Source organism: Chenopodium quinoa, unplaced genomic scaffold (genome assembly GCF_001683475.1).
Source record: "Chenopodium quinoa cultivar QQ74 unplaced genomic scaffold, ASM168347v1, whole genome shotgun sequence".
NCBI classification, from domain to species: domain Eukaryota; kingdom Viridiplantae; phylum Streptophyta; class Magnoliopsida; order Caryophyllales; family Amaranthaceae; genus Chenopodium; species Chenopodium quinoa.
Genome location: NW_018743331.1, coordinates 9,087,287 through 9,109,371, shown reverse-complemented (window position 1 = coordinate 9,109,371; position 22,085 = coordinate 9,087,287). Strand labels below are relative to the sequence as shown.

Sequence of the window (22,085 nt, the reverse complement as noted above, 5' to 3'; positions counted from 1 at the left end):
GATGTTGAGACAGGTCGGATTAGTTTTTAAAGTTGGATCAGTTGGCTGGGCGCCTGGTCTGATCATTTCGGCCATAGGCCATCGGTAGTTCTTGATGAACTAAGTATGAGAGAGTAGCCGACTGTTTAGGTACAGGCGGCATGCCCCTCTCTATTGAATGCATATTTGAAAAGTATGGAGAGTAGCCGACTGTTTTACCAGTAGGCATGCCCCTCTTAGTACAAAATAAATGAAGTGAAAAAGAAAACTTTTATTATTAGCTCTCAGCTATTTACATCATTCAAAAATAATACTTTTTGAGATTATCTACATTCCAGGTTCGAGGCAAGAGTTGGACGTCTGGTGTTTCCAAGCGGTCGGTACCGTCTCGAACCTCTTCATAAATTCGATAGGGTCCTTCCCAGTTGGGAGTTAACTTTCCTAACTTATTAGCCCTACCGACTGCTTCCATCTTTCTTAGCACAAAGTCACCCACTTTGAGTGGACGCCTATGCACTCTTTTATTGTATGACCTCGTCATTCTTAGGCGGTAAATTTCATGGCGCAGGGCTGAATTGCCCTTTTTCTCTGGGAGTGATTCTAATGCCAGGCGCATGGACTCCCAGTTTGCCTCTTCGCCATACAGCATTACCCGAAGAGTCGGCTCGTAGTGTTCAATTGGAAGAACAGCTTCCGCACCATAGGTTAGGAGGAATGGAGTTTCTCCAATCGACCCTTTTTCAGTCATCCTGATGGCCCAGAGAACATGTGGTAGTTCATCTGCCCATAGGCCGCCTTCTCGTTCAATCTTCTTCTTAAGACCGTCTGAGATGATTTTGTTGAAAGCTTTTACTTGGCCGTTTGCTTGAGGACGACCAACTGATGCAAAGCAGTGCGAGATGCCTTGGTCTCCCAACCAATTTTTGAGAACAGGCGTCTCGAATTGGGGGCCAATATCAAAAACCATAGACATGGGTACCCTAAACCGAGTGATGACATTTCTCTAGATGAATGAAATCACATCCTTCGTCTTGATTCCCTTGACAGCCTCTGCTTCTACCCATTTAGTAAAGTAGTCGACTGCAACAAGTATGTGCTTCCTGCCGCCTGTAGCAGGCATATAGGGACCCAGGATATCCATGCCCCACTTAGCAAACGGTAGTGGGCTATGGATGGCAGTGAGATCAGTAGCCGGACGGTGAATTAATTTGCCAAACCTTTGACACTTGTCACATTTTTTCACCAATTTCATGGCGTCTGCTTCTAAGGTAGGCCAGAAGTAGCCCTACCGCCTTACTCGTTGAGCAAGCGACCTGCCGCCTATATGGGAGGCGCAGTATCCAGAATGCAGATCTTCTAAGACCTCTTGCCCTTTTTCTGGGGTAACACATTTCAAGAAAGGTTGAAGGTACCCTCTATTGTGGAGTTCCCCCTTTATCATCTTAAAGCTGGATGCTCGCTTTTTTAGTGAGGCCGCCTGGTGATGATCATCCGGCAAGATGCCGTCTGTTAAGTATGCCCTGATTGGGTCCATCCAGGTTGAACTTCGATCTAGAATTCCAATAGGATCCTCTTCAATACTTCTTTTCTCCATAACCTCCTAAAAGACAGTTCTTGGAGTATCATAGGAGGTCGAGGATGCCAACTTTGAAAGAGCATCCACCTGATTATTTTCAGATCTTGGTACCTGAGTAAGATGAAACTCTTCAAGGGATCCGACTGCTTGTCGAACCGCCTGCAAATACTTGATCATGGCCGGATGGGTTGCTTCGTACTCGCCATTATACTGGCTCACTATCAGTTGTGAGTCAGATCAGGCGTCTATTTTTCTTGCCCCAGCCGCCTTGCACATGCGGATACCTGCCAACAAAGCTTCATATTCTGCCTCATTGTTCGAGGCTTGGAAGTTGAAACGTAGAGCATACTCATACCTGCCAACAAAGTTGAAACGTAGAGCATACTCATTGTTCGAGGCTTGGAAGTTGAAACGTAGGACTAACATATGACGCCTGCTCCACAACCATTTGAGGTGGAGCTCCCGTCCACATAGACCTTCCAGACTTGGTCTGGAATTTGAGAATCAGAGGGCCGAGTCATTTCTACAATAAAGTCAGCAAAGGCTTGCCCCTTTACTGCTTTCCTAGGCTCGAATGTGATTTCCAAGGTATGAATTTCTATTGCCCATTTGATCATTCGGCCTGACGACTCCATGGTTGTCAGTGGCCGCTTGATCGGTTGATCTGTGCACACGACGACTGAATGCGCCAAGAAGTAAGGCTTCAATTTTCTAACGGCCATGAAAAGAGCAAGGCCGAATTTCTCCACTATGGGATACCTCAACTCGGCATTTTTCAACACATGGCTAACAAAGTAGACCGGGAGCTGGCAGCCGTCTCTTTCAGCAAGGAGGACGACACTTAGAGCATGGTCAGATACTGGCAGATACATGTAAAGCACTTCTTTGGGCAAGGGACTGACCAGCGTTGGCAAGGAATGCAAGTGAACTTTCAGTTTTTGGAAGCCCGGCTCAACATCCGACCCCCATTTAAACCTTGCCTTCTTCTTGATTGTCTGAAAAAAGCAAAGGCACTTGTCGCCTGACCGGCTGAGAAATCTTCCCAAGGCCGCCAGACAACCTGTTAACTTCTGAACCTCTCGGACGGTGCGAGGTTGCACTCTCGAGCCATCTTCTAATCTCCCCTTAGGGAGCCGACTGTTCCATCATCCTTCTCAAATTTGAGCAGCATAAGAGAGGGGATAATGACAGCTTTAGAGTTGTTCAGTGTGGGTCGTCCCAAGATCATGTTGTAGGCCGAGAGTTCCTCAACTACTAAGAACCGGACCACCATGTGACGACCCTCCCTTTTCTCACCCAGGCGGATGAGTAGATCCACTCGTCCTACTGGGTGTACGACACCTCCTCCAAACCCTACTAAAGGGTGAGATACCGGATGTATGCAGTCAGTTTTGTACTTGAGTTTTGCCAAGCACCTGCTACTGATAACATCAGAGGAACTACCAGTATCTATGAGGATCCGGCCACCTCTTTGGTTGGCCACCTTGCATTCAATGACAATGGGGTCATCATGAGGCCCCTTAACACCTCCCAGATCCTCTTCTGTGATGACAATCTCTGATAGTGGGGCCGCCTCCTGAGAAGCCGCATGCTATGGTGTAGATGATTGCGTCATCAGTATCAAAACTGTCGGCCGACTGATGATTCTTTTTGGCCGAGTGCTTGTTCTTTGAGGAAGTGTTCCCCTTGGACTTCTTGACATAAGAGTCAAGGTCGCCTTGTTCAACCAGGCGGTCTAGGTAGCGCATGAGGCTGATACATTCGTTGGTTTCATGACCAACGTCTTCATGATAATGACAAAATTTGTCCTGGTTCCGATTGCTTGCAGAACCCTTCATGGGGTCCGGCTTCTCGATTGAGATCCGGCTCTTGATTTCTTTGAGGATAGCCTGGTTATCCTTGTTGAATGCATACTTCGGAGAGTATGGTTTGAACTCTTTCTTCTTTTTCTGGGCCGGCTGTTTAGAGGAGTCGGCCGCCCAGACTTCTTTCCTCTTTTTCTCATCTTTATTGGCCGACTGCTTTGGTCGGCTTTCTTTTTTGTCGGACCTCCGTCCATCCGACTGCTTTCCAGTATTACAGTGATCAGTCGCCTGTATATAGGCTTCAGTTTCAATCAAAGCTTCTTGGAGAGTCGCAGCCCTCTTTCGAACCAGGTCAAACTTGAAGGTCGACCTATCCTTAAGACCTCTGAAAAAATCAGTGTAGGCTACCTCATCCGGCAGCCCTTGAATTTGAATCCTCATCAGGTTGAACCGCCTAATGTATGAACGGAGCCCCTCCTTTTCACCCTTCTGAATTGTCCCTAAATCAAGGGTCGTCTTCTTTGCAGGAATGTTCATAGCAAAGTTGGAGGTGAACAAGTAAGCAAGCGTCCTGAAATTATTCACACAACCAGTCGGCAGGTTACCGAACCATTGTTGTGCGATTCCTTTGAGAGTTGCTGGGAAACACTTGCACCAGTGGGATCATCCAACCCTTGAAGGTACATTAGGTTGGTGAACGCCATCAAATGGTCTTCTGGGTTAGTAGTGCCATCATAGGCGCCTACTAGCACATTCTTAACTTTGGCCAGCTGGGCGGCCTCTGTAATTTCCTTGGAGAAGGCGGACAGTTGTTCTCCAAGCCTTAGCAACCGTAGTTGCCAGTCCAAAGGTTGGACACTTTTTGCCGCCTGTCCTCCAAACAGAGGAGGCTGCAAAATATTGTTGTTGCGGTACATACGACATGTTTGGTACCGCCTGCTCTTTATGAAATCCAGACCGACGGGAGGTACCGCCTGTCTGGCTCTCATAGTTTGATTGAGTATACCTCATAGAGGTATTGTGCAGACTATCTTAGAAGTCCGAAGTGGAGGCCGACTCTGACAGTCGGTCATTCTTCTTCTGCTCTAGCAATAGCCGAGCATCTGAGTATGTTTTCTTTGACCCATCCGCTTGGACATGACGAATAGGCTTCCTTTTCCCTGGTGAGTGAAACGATACTTTGTTAAGTCGATCATAGGAGGCTCCCACTTCCTAGAGTTAGGATGGGGGGTCGCCTCTCGACCCTGAACAGGCTTCCTTCTTCCAGACTGAGAAGGTTTCCTAGCCGACTAGTCCTTGGAGGGAGCAGGCGTCTTCTTATTGATTAATTCTTGGATCTCTCCTTTGAACCCCCTCATGAAGGTCATGAGTTCTTTCTTGTAATAGGAGCGGATCCTTCATCCTCCTGTTGCTGATCAGGCGGTGAGCCGGCTGGATTGCTAGGTCCAGCTTGATAATCTACCCGTTCCTTCCTTTCGGTGTGACGGGTGCGTCGGGCCCTTAGGGTCCCGTCTGAGGCTGTGTGTGCTTCAACCTCGACTTCATTCTCAGTGTCTTGGTCTGAGTAGACTTGAGGGTCGTCCACTAGACGCCTCTCTTCTGGAGTCGGTACAGACGTTGATGCCATCTCAAAAGTACTCTCCCCACAGACGGCGCCAAAATGTTTCGGGGTTTTCTGATGTCCTGCGGGAGAGTTACAATTCCGAGATTGGAACCGTGCGCCTGTACCTGCAAAACAACGGAGACTCCGGATGGTAGGAGCTCCGCCTCCGACGATCAAGTTAGTACTTGCTTTAGGAGTAATAAATGCGGAAAAAAGGTTAAGTGTTTTCTCTAGGTGAGAGTAATTAAGTGGCGTAATCCCCTTTAATGAGAATTTATGATCATATTTATATGTCTTGGGATGTGTGTCAATCCTAGGTTTAGGTCAACCTAGGGCTGATTGGGCTTCCACAAGTCATTGGGCCTAGGTGGCTGGTTTTCCCATTTGGCATGGGGGAGGCCACGTGGCATGACACAAGTGGTCTATGGTGGACCGATCATCGCCTGACACGTGGCTAGCTCCTAATTGCCCATGTGGCGGACACATGACAGGGCCTGATTGGTCCATTTGTCAGACGATAGTTGGTTAGGGGAAAATCCCCTAATCAATTAGTTTACCAACATGTTTATATCTTTAATCCTTAGATAAGTGACCTTGAGTTTCTAGTAATAAAAGTAGATACAAAATAAGTTAAAGTAAATAAAATATTTATTATAGTAAGTAGAAATGAAATTCACCTTCTCTACTTCTAAAATAAGGAAATTGCTATGAAGAAATGCTTATTGACAATATCTAATTGCTATAAATGCTTAAATATCTAGTATAAGTGATAGAACCTTTGGTCATACCTTTAATCCTTGGATAAGTGAGCTTGAATTTGTAAGTAATAAAAGTAGATACAAAATAAGTTGAAGTAAATAAAATATCTCTTAAAGTAAATACAAATGAACCTACGTGGGATTCGAACCCACATCTTTGGTGCATTTGCACAATGCTCTACCTCTTGAGCTAGTAGGCTAGTGTATATAAAGTTGACAATAATAAAATTAGCAAAGACAACATCAGCAACTTCAAAATCAGTTGCTAAGACCAGATGAAATAAGTTAAAGTAAATAAAATAAGTTAAAATAAATAAAATATTATTAAAGTAAATAGAAATGAAATTCACCTTCTCTACTTCTAAAATCAAGAAATTGCTATGAAGAAATGCTTATTGACAGTCGCTAATTGCTATGAATGCTTAAATACGTAGTATAAGATTATAAAACCTTATGTCATACCTTTAATCCTTGGATAAGTGAGCTTGAGTTTCTAAGTAATAAAAGTAGATACAAAATAAGTTGAAGTAAATAAAATATTTCTTAAAGTAAATACAAATGAACCTACATGGGATTCGATCCCACATCTCTTGTGCATTTGCACAATGCCCTGCCTATTGAGCTAGTAGGCTACTGTTAGTTGCGCATAGAATAAGAATATTTAGTGAAATGTATAGACATTTGAAACACTTTTTATTTAAAAAACTAACCAAGTAATCAGTTAGTAAATATCAGGTGAAGAGAGCAAGGCCAAAGTTACATAATTTAATGACAATGAAAAGAAAACACCACAAATTTTATTGAGACCTTAATATTGTTTCATAAACTACTACATAAAGTACATATTGTTTCAGAGTGTTCACCTTAATATTGTTTCATCAACCACTGCATATGTACGATGAAGGCGTTCCTCAATCGAGTTACTCTCCAACTTAAGCTCTCTTGTTTCCTTTAAAATGCGATCAATATCTGTGTCCAATTTCCGATTGTTCTTTGTAATCTCAGTGATCGTTTCGATATATGATCTCCTAGAGGCAACTTTTGGCTACTGCTTCATTTCTCCCGCAAGTTTAGCATACTCCTCTTCCCTTCAAAAACAGACAAGAAAATTTAAGTCATCTACCTTGAGTTTTTAACCAGCCACAAGAAGCAAGTATATTCACTGTAGAGAAAGGGGAAAGCAAAAACCAGAACAAACAAGTAATGCTTGATTATTTAAGTCTTATAAATCTATATGCCAAAATTTACCCAGCTTTCACAACATGTTTACACACAAGTAGGAAACTATAGAATGGTAATCCAACACTCGGGATTACTATAAAGCAGGAATGCTCATAATTATCCTCAGAATGGCATTAGCTGTAGGTACTGTATGTCTGTACCTTTTTTAGATTTCAGATAAAACAAAATGCATCTCTCTGTCAATGTCTTTCAGTTTCTGCAGTTTAAGCACTCAACACTTAACAACAACCAGCCAACACCACAACCCCGCTCCCTGATTACAAAGACCCACACCATTCACATAACGCCCAAGGCCACAACAAAAATCTTAAGTGCCCTTGCTGTTACTACCAAACAACAACTCTCCAGGGGGCAGCCATAAACATCAACACCACGCAACAAAATGCAAAATTTAATCATTATCAACTCAAAAAGTAAATAATATAAGCACAAAAGTAAATATTATAAGCATAAAAGTAAATGATATAATCGAATTGGGCGCATAAAATTGAGTTCTAAATCAATAATTGAACACTTAAATTGCATATCACATTTCACATAAAATACCTAAATAAATTATAAAATACCCTAAATCATACAATTTGATTAAAAATTATAAAAAAAAAAAAAACCCCAAATCTTAGTACAAGACCCTAAAATGTAATAAGTAATTCGAAAAACACCCAAATCGAAATATATGAACCCTAAATCGTAATAAGTAATTAAGAAAACACAAAATCATAATAAAAGAACAATAAATAAATAAGAAATAAACTGAAAAAATCGAACAAAAAACAACAACAACAAATCAAAAATAACAAATCGAATGAAAACAAAACTGCAAATCGAACAAAACACATAGCAAATCAATAAAAAAATTAAGATAATCACAAAAAAGTATAATAAATCAAAACGAATTACCTCAAAACAATGAAGAAAATCGAAGAATCAGAGAAAAAACTTGATGACCGAAGAAAGATTCGAAGGAAGAGATAGAATTAGAGAGAATACAGAGGAAGAGAGAGAAAATGAAATGAAGAGAGAGAAAGTAGAAATGAAAATCGGATCAATTGAAGCAAGTCATCGAAAGCGCGAATTTACCATTTTTCCCTTAATGAGGCGGGTGGAATGTGAGCCGTTAGATTGAGCGTGATCAACGGTCCAGATGAGTTCCTAGTTCCTATTATAGACCTAGGTTCTTATATGATCTTGATCCTATATATATATATATATATATATATATATATATATATATATATATAAAGGGGAGTTTTTTCCCGAGTTTTTAGAGAGCCAGGTAGGATAAAATTTTCTTAACGCGCCATGTAGGATTATAAATTTTAGTGATAGCCAGTCAAATAAGAGATTTGTAAATTCTTTTACAATTAAATAATTCAAATGTCACATAAGCAAAATTGGCGAATGAGATTTTAAAGTTTAAATTAATTAAATATATTATGTTATGTTTTGAGATTAGGACATTTATCTAAATATATAATGAATGAGAAGAAATTCACAATTTATTTAAAATATAAATATAAATGATATATTACGTACAACGAATAAAATAACAAATTTTATAAATACAAAAAATAATTGTTTTAAAATATATAAATAAACCGTGCATCGCACGGGCTTTATCTAGTGTTCATATAAGACACACATTAGTGGAAAAAAATAGAATATTAAAATTGAAATTAATTAAGAGCGATAACTAGAATTGAACAGTCAAATAATAAGATTACAATCAAACTATAAAATAAGAACAATAACACGAAATAACAATAGAATAGAAGAACAATTACAACCAAAACTATGAATCAAATCATCATAATCATTACAATCAAACAATAACAATCGAAAAACAGAGAATTATCAAAATTAAAATCTTTACAACCAAAACTATGAAATCAAATTATAGTAATCAAACAATAACAATCTAAAACAGAGCATTGTCAAAATTAAAAATTAAAACAGAAAATCGATTGATTAATTAGCGTTAACGATATAAATTACTCAGATTAATCCTTAAAGGAATCGAGTAATCCAACTCTAGCAGGAAAAACATATTTATAATCATGATCAAAAGCAACTAAGCTAGAAATCTCCATGAAAGAAGAGAGAGAAAATTGAAAAACGATTATAAAGAAATAGGAGAGAGAGAGAATGAAATCTCTGAAAAAGAGGAGAGAGAAAATGAAACAAATTAAGTATTTAAATTTTTATATAGTGGCTTGAATGAAAAGTAAAGAAGGAAAGAAGAGAAATATAGTAATAAAAACCAAAAAAAATATGCAAAATGTGTCGAAGGCAAAATGACGTAGTTAGAATGGGGTGTAGGAAATTTTTTCAATTTTTTAATACTTTGAATTTATGTCATATTAGGCTTATATTTTCCCAAGCCCAAACCGTATCAACGGAATTGCACTTGAAAACCTAGCGGAGGTCCATACAAGGCAAGAATGAAGACATTTAGAAGATCTACATAACCGAGCAAGAGTATCAATCATCAAAGAAGTCAATTATGGAAAACTATACCAAGATTACAAAGATATGATCAATCAAGGATCAATCACCATTATTCTCTTTGTACATAATCACGAAAATAATGTACAGAAACCCTAGAGATCCACATGTATAAATAGCTCCTAAAACTATGTTACATTCACCCTCATTTTCACTCGCACAATTACTTAAAATTCTAATACAAAAGTTCATCATTTCTGATCATTGTCAATCGATTCTCAATATAGTTTGTTTTATTATCTAAATTTCTATTTACTCTCTTGTTTATGCTTTTATTGAATTCATACTCTTTTCTTGGTAGTTGTTCTTACTCGTTTTTGCAGGATTGATTATTAAAACCCCGAAAAACCTTTAACAAATTCGAAGAAATACATTTTGAGATTATTTGTCCTAAACATGTCATATGCTAGAATATTTTTGGCCCCCCAAAGAAAAATTCTCAAGATCTGCCACTTGCAAGTATTTTTAAATTTAAGTGACATATTGAGATAGGAAAATATAGAAAAAGGGAGACAATAACAGAGGAAGAAATTAAAGTGAATGATGAGAATTAAAATTGAGTTTGTGGGTGAGGATAGACTTAATTCATTTGTCTAGTGTCTTGAAACCCCTTTGGTAAAAAAAATAAAATAAACAAAATAAAAATATCATTCAAGTTGTCATTAAAATTGGACTGGAAATCCAGAATCTTTCATTTTTATGGTTTGTGAATTGAACTTGAATTACGAGACTGGTTCAATATGCTTTTAGTTCATAATTATGTTGAATTTTATTTTAAACATTAATGGTAGAGCTAGCACTTTAGGAAAATTTAACCAGAATAATCCAACTTTTGCCCCATTATCCCAAAATATTCCAACCTTTCGATTAACCCTGCATAAACCTAAGTTTACTACTTATTCTCTCTTAGCAACCCCAGCCGATCATCCCACCCATAATCACCGGTTACCAATCCATGTGTCAATTATTAATTGGTTAATTTTTTTAATTTAGAAAATTAAAATTAAAATTAAAACTAAAATTAAAAAAATTCCTCCTCTTCCTCTTTTCCTCTTTCTGCTTCTTTCTCTATCCTTTACGTCCATGATATTCCTCCATAACCACCTCACCTCCTTCTCACCCTCCTACAATAACTCACACCAACATGATATCACCACCACCATGAATCACAAACCATCATCATCACGAACCACTGCAAACCACTCGCTCACCACTACTCACCACTTCCCACAAATCTCACCACCCCCTTTACGATGAACCACCACAACACACACTCTAAATCACCCACAAATTTAAAAATCCAAACTAACAAGGGTTGACAATGGGTTAGTGGTGGTTGTTTCAAGGAGGAAAGAGAAATTGAATTGAGAGAGAAGAGGATGTAAGGTTTTGGGAAATGGATGGGTGGTGGTTTCGGTGGTGGGGGTGGGAGGGAGTGATGGTTTCGGGGATAGGTGGGAGGAGGGGTACGGTGGAAGGGAGGGAATGGTGGGGTTGCACCACTGCGGGGGTTGCACGGAGGAGTGGTAGGTCACTGGTGGTTGGTGGGGGAGGGGTGGGGGGAGCGGCGGTAGGGGAAGGTGGGTGGGTGGAGTTGTTGTGGGGTGGTGGTGCTTAAAGGATGGTGGGTTGGGGCTCTCATGATAAATCCATCCTCCGTTGATGTCAGTTAGAGGTCTTAGAACTAAGGAGGAAAGATAAGAGAAAAAAGGGGGAAAAAAAAATTAATGTTAACTTATTCAGTCGGTTACCAGTAAAATAGGTTTGCTAGAAGAGAATAATAGTAAACTTAGGATTATTCAGAGTTAATCGAAAGGTTGAATTATTTTGAGAGAATGGGGCAAAGGTTGGATCATTCGTATTAAATTTTCTAGCACTTTACAAGTAGTTTCAAATTCAATTATGTTATTATTCTAAATTCATAACAAAAAAATAAAAATAAAAACACATCTATATACAATTTTATAATTTCTTTAACAATTTCATTTGCATGCCCGGGTGTACAATAAAATAATGTAAATCCGGTTATCAGCATGTGTAAGCTTTAATTTATTTATTTTTTTCACGAAAACGCACTAACTTCAAACCAAAACTTCAGAGCTCGAGATCCGCCATCAACAAAGGAGAGAGAAAGTAAAAAGTGCGAACTTCTAACATTCAATATTCAATCAACAATGGCAAATTCATCAAACTACCACTTCTCAAATCGTGAAAACCTTATTCATGGTTTTCTAACAAACACAGACAAATTCAAGCTCCAAATCTTGAAATTCGAGCACTTCTTCTAGAATCGACCTAGATAAATTAAAACAATTATAGAGGATGAAGTACCAAATTTTGAAATGAAACACTGATTTTTAGAGATGAAGTACCGAATATTGGAGATGAAACACTGAATTTTGATGATGGCCAAAATAAATAAAAATAAATTTTAAGGTAATCAAATACTTGTATAAAGTTACCCCATAAGAAACACAAAGTTACCCCTTTGTAATATAAAGTTACCCTATAATAAACATAATAATTACCCCATAATAAACACAAAGTTACCCCTTTGTACATATAAAGTTATCCCATAATAAACACAAAGTTACCCATTTGTACATATAACACTACCCCATAATAAACACAAAAAAATCACAAAAGTTACTCTTAAATTTACAGAAATTACCCATAATCTTGCTAAAGTTACCCATAATCTAACAAACGTTGACGTTTAAAAACATAGAAAAATCAACAAAATAAACACAAAAGGATAAAATAAAAAAATTTCATCACAAATTCAATAAATTATATACTCTATTTCTCTATTGAATAGTAGAAAGAGCAATTATCTTCTCCTTTTCTTCCTAAGTTTAACCTTCACCATTTTAATCGAAAACTGAAAAAAAAAAAACAAATATAATAAAAAATAAACATTAAGTTAAAAATTAAAAAAATGTAGATGTGAACAAACCTCAAATTTGGTTGTAGAAAAACACAATAAATTGAAAAAATAAACATGAAAACCGAAAGGATATAACAAATGGATGAGATAAAAAACTTGAAATACCAAAAAAATGGAAGAGAGAAAGTCTGAGCGGTGGAGAGGAAAGAGAGAAAAAAAAAGAGGAGAGAGAAATTAAAGGTTTTGAAAGTGAAATTGAGGATTGGGTGGGTGGGTGTGATGTCAGGTGTGACACGTGTGAAGAGTAACTCAAGCAAGTAAAACTTTCCTTTTCTTCCCGCCATTCAATAAAATACTATACACCAAACTTTTTTAAAATATTTGTGATTCCTTAAAATCGAAAACTTATCCATATTACTCCCTCCGTTAACGGTTAGTTGCAACAAATACTATAAATAGGTGCTACCTATTAGTTGCAACAAATTTTTTTTTTCCTTTATAGGTAACTTTTTTATTGGTAAAGTTACCATCATACTCTTATTAAAATCTGATTATACACTAACCTCATTTTTTATAAAATCAAAAAACCTTATTATCTAAAGATCTAAGCTAATGATTCCCACCCAAATCAACCCTTTTCTAGATCTTTCTTCTCAGTCATTCATCACACCCTCCTTTCATCTTCTCCTCACTGAGTTTGCCTTTCACCTACCTCCATTAATAAGGCTCTTCAAACCCTCATCAATTACAGATTTCACGTCATTCAATTGTTTTCTTTGGTTCTTGTGCACCTCAGTCAATTGATCCCTCACCTACCTCCTACCTCCATTAATGAGGTTGTTCTTTGAATTAAATCCGGAAGTCATTCCAGATTGCAACACTGTCGCTCTTCTGTTGTTTATTTTACCACACAATCGTTATTTCCCTCTGACTGTCTAGTTCACCTCACTCTCTCTCTCTTCGTTCAAACCCTAATTCCTCCAGATCTGGTTTACCCGGTATTTTCTCTGAAAAAACCCAAAAAATGAGTTCCCCAAATGAGAAGAAGCCAGATGACGACGTTATTGCGACCTACAAATGTCAGCGTCGTACTGGGAAGATGAAGTTGATTGGAACTCGAAGGGTCACCTACCTGGATATGCGCCGTATGTACGGTGTGGGTGCCAAAATTAAGCCTTACTACTCTGATGAGGAAGGTGAGGGGTCTAAGGGTGCAGATCTGGCCAACAAAGATGAGGGTTCGAAGAATAAGCGTCCTGTTGATGTGGTTAGCAGGGACATTGCTGAAAGTGTTTCGGTAGCCCTTATCCCGGAAAACAAAGAAGATCTTGGTAGATTTGGGCCTGCTGGAGTGGTCTCTGACAAGAAGAGGGCTATATCTGGGTCCCCTGTTGGCGATGGTGGTAATGGTGCTGTGAATGACGCTCCTTCTAATTAATCACGCAGCGTAACTCTTTTCTGACCCTTTACAGTTTATACTAGTATTTCGTTCAATGATATGATTCTGTGTATTGGTTGTTGGTTGTGAAAAAAAGCCCCTTGTTGCTATTTCGTGCTGATTGGAAGTAATTTGTGCATGATTTAGTTAATTTCTGGTTTATGAGTATAAAATTTTGGGGGGTTGTTAATTGTGGCCGTCGTTGTTAGTACTTTGTGCATGATTATCCTAATTTGTGGCTTGTTACTACTAAATTGTGGCTTGATGTTGTTAATGATGGGCGTGGTTGTTCCTAATTTGTGGATGAGTATCCTATTTTCTAATTTGTTTTACTAAATTCTGGCGTGGTTGTTAATTGTTGGTGTTGTTGATAGTAATTTGTGGCTAATTACTACTAAATTGTGGCATGATGTTGTTAATGGTTGGCGTGGTTGTTAGTAATTTGTGCATGATTATCCTATTTCTGGCTTGATGTTGTTAATTGTGGGTGTTGTTGTGAGTAATTTGTGGATGATGATCCTAATTTTGAGAGCTTATGATTACTAAATTCTGGCTTCAGTGTAATTGTGACATTTTTTTCACAATGTGATTAATTCTGAATGTTGGCAATCTGTTAGCTTGAGTTTGGGAATTATTCTATTGTATCAGCTTCTGTTGGGTCCTTCTTTTGGGTATGATGTGTCTTGTTGTTGGTATTCTCCGCATGATGTTGTCAATATTAGTCCCTCTATTGTAGCCAGTTGCTTGTGTATGTGAGATAGGATCCTTCAGGTTGTTATCCTATTTGGCACTAATGGCTTTGGGGTTTGTGATCTGATGAATGATGATGACTATGTAGCCTACTTTAAATGGTGATAAATGAGTCCTACTTGACAGACCATGTGTGCATGCATATAAGTTACCTGATGTTGAGTCCCTTCTGTTTTGTGCATTCAGAGAACAATGTAGCCTAAATGTGTGGTCCTACCTGATCTAGGAGTCCCTTGATAGTGTTATTAGGTAGGAAAAATCCAAGTGATGAAGGGACTCAGTTTGAAAAAAAAATTGCATCATTGGAATTGCTCCAACAACTTTAACTAGAAGTTGTTGTTGAGGTAACCAATTATGCACTTTATGTGAAAAACAACACCCATCTGATGGATTTAAAATACTGTTTCTGCCTATGTTTCACAGTTTAATACTACTGTCATTGCTTTTTGTACATAATACCATCACATTTCATATCATATGGTCTTTCAAAAGATTACACATGTTGAACAAAACCTAGTCAAGACTGCCTTACCTAATTGACCTTCAATGTAAACAAAATACACATAACCAATAACACAAATAAAGTTAAAAAATAAAAACCAATAAACACTACCTAGTGGCTTCCTTGATCTTCATTGGTTATGTGTGGCAGTCTCACTGTTACCTTCCTCATTTGTCTTTGCTGTGGTCAGTCTGCATCAACTTCCATTCCATCATCATTGTAATTGCCTTGACCTATTTCTATGAACATACTGTTGAGGTGATCAACAGCTTGATGAACCAAAGTCCTGTCCACATGTAGTATTTCTGGCAACATGCCTATTCTTTCCAGCCTTTTCTTGCCTTTGTGTGGAGGGGTAAAATGATTCCCCCCAAGATGTTTGAGTATTTCTTCCATGCAACATTGCAATGTTATCCAACAATGCTTGTTTGAAATAGGATTAAACAAGTCATAAGCCTCTTTCACTTTCTCAATGAGTTCCATTAAGTTCTTAGGAAATGATTGGTATTGTATGGATTGAATGACATTAAACAACCCCAAATCTAGCAACATTGCCCTGATTGCCTCTTTGTTGACATTTTGTATTGCCTTTGTTTCCACAACACCTGCCTCCCTGTTTTTGCTTTTTTTCTTTGCTGTGGTTTCATACACAAATGGAAAAATTCCATATTTTCCATCATGTAAGACATTTCCTTGGGGGTCAAAAATTGGCTTCCCAATGGCAGCCATAAACATTGCTTTTACCTTGAACCTTTTGGATTGTTGGCACATGTATGGGTTAGGCTCATTGGGCAGGAGGTAGAACCTCCTGGTGTCTGGGTTCAAGTAGAACCATTTTTCATCAATATGCACTACTTGCTGCATATCCAGAAACTGTGGGTCCCTATTATCTTCAGCTGGCAGTAGATGGCTTAACACCCATTTTAGTCTTGTTATCTTGTGGTTGGATGTCAGTGCAGGGCGATTTGTGCTTGTATGTGTTCTGAGTCTTCCTTTTTTCTTTAACTTGTGGATGGTGACATGTGATATTTTGAGAGTTGCTCCATAGCTTCTCTCAGTCACCCTCTTGTACAATGGGGCTGATTGCAGGAACTCATCTGTGTATTCTATTGGTTTGGGTCCAGTTTTGCCCAACTTCTTGCTTCTGACATCTATCACATTCCCCACTGCCATTTGTGTCTTAATGTCTTTGATTAGTCTGTGAATAGTTGACCTGTGTACCTGAAACTTGATTTCTTGCTTTGTTAAAACTCCTCTTGGTATTTCCCCACACTGATGTTGTAATAAAAAATCATCAACAATCTGTCTCTTCTGGGATACAGTCAGCTCTTTCTTGGCTCTGGGATTGCCATTTGTTTCTTGTTGTTGTTGACTATGTTGATTGTTGTGAGTTCCTTCATTGCTTGCATATTGGTCTTCCATGTTGTCTTCATCGTTGAGTATTTGGGTCAATGCTGAAATAAGCATCATTGAAATTGTCTGCCATGCTTGATAAACTAATGACCCTGAGTTCCACAGATTTAGGAACTGGTAATGAAGTTGGTGGCTGTTTTTTTTTGGGCTTTGCTGTGCTGAACCAGAACAATTCAAAGGAAGATGCTGCTTCTAACGTAGGATTAATTAGGCGTAAGATGGTAGCCTGATTTTCTAAACAATTGCTGTAATGAGGATTTCTGACTTTTGGATTGTAAATTTCTACTTGTACTGTGGATTTAAGGCAGATTGTTTGTTAAATACCCTGACTTGATTGGAAAAGTCAAGTTGGGGGAAAAATTTGATGTTTCATAAGCTGTTATATTCTGGTGGCAGGGTCTTTAAGTACTCTTCCAAGAGTGCTGATTTGAAATGGAGGGAAAAAATTTGGGGAAAAAAAAAACAGACTGAAATGTTTGGAGGGAAAAATTTTGAGTTGAAAATAGAGTTAATTGTTTGGTGGGAAAAAAGGGAGGTAAAAATTTAGGGGCTGAAATTTTTACCCCTCTTATTTCACCCTCCCTATAAATTCAGATTCTCTCTCCTCCTTTTAAAAAAAAAACCGGGTTCCCACTATAATTTTCAGATTCTCCCTCCTTTTTTATTCCCCTAATCACATGCCCCTCATTACACTTATAATATCCTAAACACTCTCTAAAAGTTTTGACTTGGTTTCCGCAACAAGTACACTTGTTGCAATTAATCATTAACGGAGGTAGTATATATTATTGCCCGTATGTTATATACATATATATATATATATAAGACATAAATATATATACTTTTAATTGATGCCTTTTTTATATTAAGTAATTTAAGTTTAAATTATTATTTTTTTATCGTTTAAACGATTGTATAAAAAAGGTTAATTGGCTATATTGCTTTATATTTGGCTCTACCCTTACTACCCATGAGTGTCAATACTCCTCTCTTTGATCCATAGAACTAGTTTTCCAATTGAGATATGAACTCAAGCTGCAAATACTGGCAGTATGCTGCATGTACTATGTATGACAACCATAATTCCATGTATACTAGAGTAGTAGATCCAACTTCCTACAAGACATTATAATTTGAGCTTGTAATATGACAACTATTTCACTACCACAGTTGTATAGGTACCATAATTTAATTGTACATTTCTTTAATAACTCTGTAAGTACCAATTACTCACAACCTTCAAGCCGGTGTAAAATCACATGAGCACCATGTTGGGGCTGAAGAGTTATAACGGTGGAAGGAGCATGGGTATAGGACGGTGACAGCTCAAAAGTGAAGCGCTGCAAAATCATGGACAGTGCCATTTTAGCCTCTGCAATTGCAAAGTTTTGCCCGATACAGATTCGTGGGCCCCAGCCAAAGGGAAAGAATGAAATATTCCCCTTGGTTGCCTTCGCAATCCCTTCTGAAAACCTTTCTGGTTTAAATTCATTCGCATCATCTCCCCAAAGTCTGGGATCACGATGCGTGTTGATTATTGAAAGACTAATCATAGCACCACGAGGGACCAATATGTTTCCAAGTTTCATGTCACCTTGATATATCCTACGGGATGTTGAAGTCACAGGAGGGTACAATCTCAGCACCTCATGTAGTATCATAGTCACCTATAACAAAAACAAATATATACAATTAACTCGCAGAGGAAAATAATAATAATAATAATAATAATAATAATAATAATAATAATAATAATAATGCATCTTTTTAGTTTAAAAAACTGATAAATGTTCCTGAAATTAGCTCATCTTCTCTTAAGGAAGAGAATCCCAATAGCAGATCATGAAATATTTGTTAGGCGTCTTCTCAAACTTGAATTGGCGGAGGATCAATCAAGTTTTGATCAAGTTGTTTCATTCAAACACAAGTGACTATAAACTATTTAAAGAAGTACTGCCTAAGGTTGAGATAGTTAACAATTAAAAATAGGTTAGAACTTAGAAGAAGATCAGAATATTCCATCCTTTTATTTTATTTTATTGGATTCAGCTCTAAGTATTTGAAGTTTTCAACCCCTTAGAGGAATTTAACAGAGATGAAGAGATGAAGTTAAAAGCACTTACTATCTTTAAATGGTTTAAGCCGTCAAAGTCTGGTTGATTCTTTCCAAATGTTGCCTGCACTTCTTCTCTTGCTCGTGTTTGCCAGTCTTGATGCTTGCTCAACAATATCATTGTCCATACCAGCAAGACCGAGGTGGTCTCTTGGCCAGCAAAGTAGAAGAGTTTGCACTCATCGATCATATCCTGAAGACTCATAGCTTGCTGTTGCTTTTGACTTCCAACACTTTGAGTTTGAGACGCTTTAGAGTTGGAATCCATCAATATTCCCAATAAGTCATCCTTAGGAGCTTCACCTGCCTCCATTGCCTTCTTCCTCTTGTTGATTATTCCCATCAATAAATTTTGTATATCAGAGTTTATTTGTTTCATCTTCCTGTTGGTCTTTGTTGGCACATACCTAAGATGGGTTGAATTTTCAATGCTATGCACCAATATGCAAAAAATTCCAAGTGCAATAAAGCTTAAGTTTAACTTACCTCCATCCAGGGATATAAACTGACTGAAAAAGGCGTATAGTAATTTGTGTCTGTTCCTTTAAAAGTTCAAATATCCTTCTTCCTTCCTTATAGCTACTGCCAAATGCAGCTCGAGATATAACATCTGCAGATAGGCTGGTAAGGAATGGCCACACATCTACCTCAGAGGAACCTATTTCAGATACTAACTTCTCCCATTCGCTGACCATTTCAATAACACTGTCCCCAAACGCTGGAAGCATAAGCTACATACAAAAATGAAAGTAAATTGCAGTGAGTTGTTACCAATATTATCAAAATCTTTTTATGTGGTGTTTTTAGAAAATCATTATGCTAAATTGTATACTATTAATGCAATGGTCAATTATATACCTTAAGCTTTTCCATATGAAAAGCCGGGTTGATCAGCTTCCTGTGTTTTGCCCAATTTTCACCCTCATAGCCTACCAGTCCAGGAACAAGCAACCCAACAAGTGGGTTCAATTTTGCCTTTTGAAACTCATTCATCCTAGTGAAGGCATCCCTTATAAGCGCAGGTTCTGCAATATTTATATCCGGTATGGGCCCTAGCCATGTCCAAAAATTTTCACCTGCAATTATCCCCATATTTAAGTCGAATATAACAGGATTTCCAAAATTTGCAATGAAATTCTTACTTTGAGGAACACCAGGACATAACTGATAGTCCTCATAATCAGAAAAGATGCATACAGACTGAAATAATTGAATAATACTATAAGACACACACTACGTATAAACCAATTAGAAGTTATACCCTTCAAAACGGAAGGTTGTACTCAGATCCTTGGCAATAGCCAATATATTATCTTTTAAAGTTGATATAATCCAAATTAGACTTATTATTCCATTGTCATTGCATTTCCTCCACCATTGTTAACAATTTCAGATAGAATGTTCTTTGTCCCGCCATATGAATTTTGATAAGGGAAATAAACTTCCATACACTTCATTTCTCTTACCCATTTCATATCTAAACAATGTAAAAGTGAACCACCCAGTCTCCTTTCCCTTCGTTTGTTCCATCATTCCTACTTCCAAACACACCATACTAAGCTAATTTTTTATTTATTTATTTTTTTATTTTTTATTATTATTTTTTTTTTACAAACACCATAATGTATTGCATTTCTCGCATTATTGTGCTACCTTCGTCCCACAATATCTTACTCGATTCATTGGACATGTTGGCCAACACATAACTTAACTATATCTATATCATCAATTATCATTACCAAAAACTGATATGTTTAAAATAAATACAAAGACTAGTCCTAGTATAATTATATCATTTCATATATATATTAGAAAACATGTGATCAAAATTAGCATATAAATAATGAAAAAAAATCAAGATAGTATACATGCAAAATTTCTTCTTTAATGACGACGTATGAATGTCTTTGTTTGATATTTTTTACCCTATATATCAAATAGACTAGGCAAACTCAAACTCTTGAAATAATTTTTACATTTGATGTTGGTTCATTTACCTTTTTAAGGTTCATAAATACAATGTACTTGTACAAGTATTTGCCCAATATATGTATCTTCATTTGAAGATTATCTTTTTTTTTTTTTCATTCGAAGATTATCAAATCAACGAAATATGATCAAATATCAATAATTGCTACATTATCAATAATTGCTCTAGGCCAAGACCAATTATTGAGAATTTAGTTAATATTCAACTTGTGCACATATATTTTGGAAAAGTTAGAGCAATTTGCTAGTTCGTACTTTCAGTCAATTTTTTAAGTCAATTATTGTAACCACTTTGCCATGACCAATTCCACTACTCTATAGTGGTACTCTTCTTTTACTAAATAGTCGCATTGTAGACAAGATTTTATCTCAAATTTACGTACCACTTCAAGAACATATAATCTTTTTTTTTTTTTTTATTTCTTTTTTGAATAGGTGAACATATAACCAAATAAACTAGTTAGGACCCATCAATAATCTGATTAAAAAAAAAAAAGAAACAAAAAAAAATCAATAGCACTTATTTAAAAAAAAAAAAAAAAGGCAAACAAAATAAATGATTAAGCGACAAAATCGGTACCTAAAACAGAGAAAAGCGCGCAATCAATAATTTATTTCTGGAATTAGAATAGACTAAAAAAAGAAGAAAAAAAATAATAACTAACCATATTTTTTGATATGTTGTTGAAGAAATGGCAAAACACGATCAACATAATCATGAGTAAAAGGAATAGGTTTTTCTCTTGCTTCTTGACGCATTCTGAAGGTTTCTTTTAAATCACCATACAAAAATTTGTATGAATTTCCTTTCAAACCCTGTTTTCTGAGACACTTTTCCATCTTTTTTGGATTAAACCATACCCAATTTAATGTTTTCCAAACCCATGTTAGAATTACAATACCAAAAATTGCTATTAAAATATACCCGATTTTCATTTTTGATGAATTTTTCTTTTCAAATTCTAAGGGAAAATGGAGTAAGATTGTAGAGGTTTTATATAAAGTGGAGGTGGAGGATAGAATGGTGGTAAACGTGTTAATGGATGGACCACTAGGAATATCTTGGGCTTTTTTTTTAATGTGATGACTCCACCTTGTTGTTTCCCTTGTACTTAGTTTTATATTGGATGATGGAAGTCAAAATGAATAGTCAATGTTTATTTAATATGCTAATATGTTTAGTTTATTTATCTTAGCTTATTTTATGATTCTGTCAAATTATATTCGAATATATATCCTGCTAAGTATGCTAACCTATTCGTATATTCTGCTATAAGCATGTTTATGTTTTTATTATTCTTTAAATAACTGATTTTATCTTTATGTTTCTAAGATAATATTTTCTGTCAAATGTATTTATTTATCTAGCTTATTATTTATCTTATTTGGTTGTTGAATTTTTCTGAATATGATAAGATTTCTGTTTAAGATAAATATTGTTGTTACTTGTGCTTGCTGACCTGGTTTTTAGGAAGCTAAGTATGCTGTAACAGATTTCTAGCTGGAAGATAAACGTTGAATTTAA

General features: G+C 36.9%; 2 protein-coding genes across 2 annotated transcripts; both read right to left on the bottom strand.

The window, feature by feature from the left end:
- Positions 1-15,231: 15,231 nt before the first annotated feature.
- Positions 15,232-16,515, bottom strand: LOC110737610. Its single transcript, XM_021917943.1, has one exon. The coding sequence runs from the start codon at positions 16,513-16,515 to the stop codon at positions 15,232-15,234; it is 1,284 nt and encodes a 427-aa protein (XP_021773635.1).
- A 973-nt stretch (positions 16,516-17,488) lies between these two features.
- LOC110737899 (cytochrome P450 72A15-like) lies at positions 17,489-21,759 on the bottom strand. The gene is made up of 5 exons (XM_021918248.1): positions 21,226-21,759; positions 19,430-19,647; positions 19,058-19,302; positions 18,582-18,978; positions 17,489-18,125 (listed from the first exon to the last, which is right to left on the bottom strand). The coding sequence occupies exons 1-5, from the start codon at positions 21,494-21,496 to the stop codon at positions 17,685-17,687; spliced, it is 1,572 nt and encodes a 523-aa protein (XP_021773940.1). The 5' UTR covers positions 21,497-21,759; the 3' UTR covers positions 17,489-17,684.
- Positions 21,760-22,085: the final 326 nt, after the last annotated feature.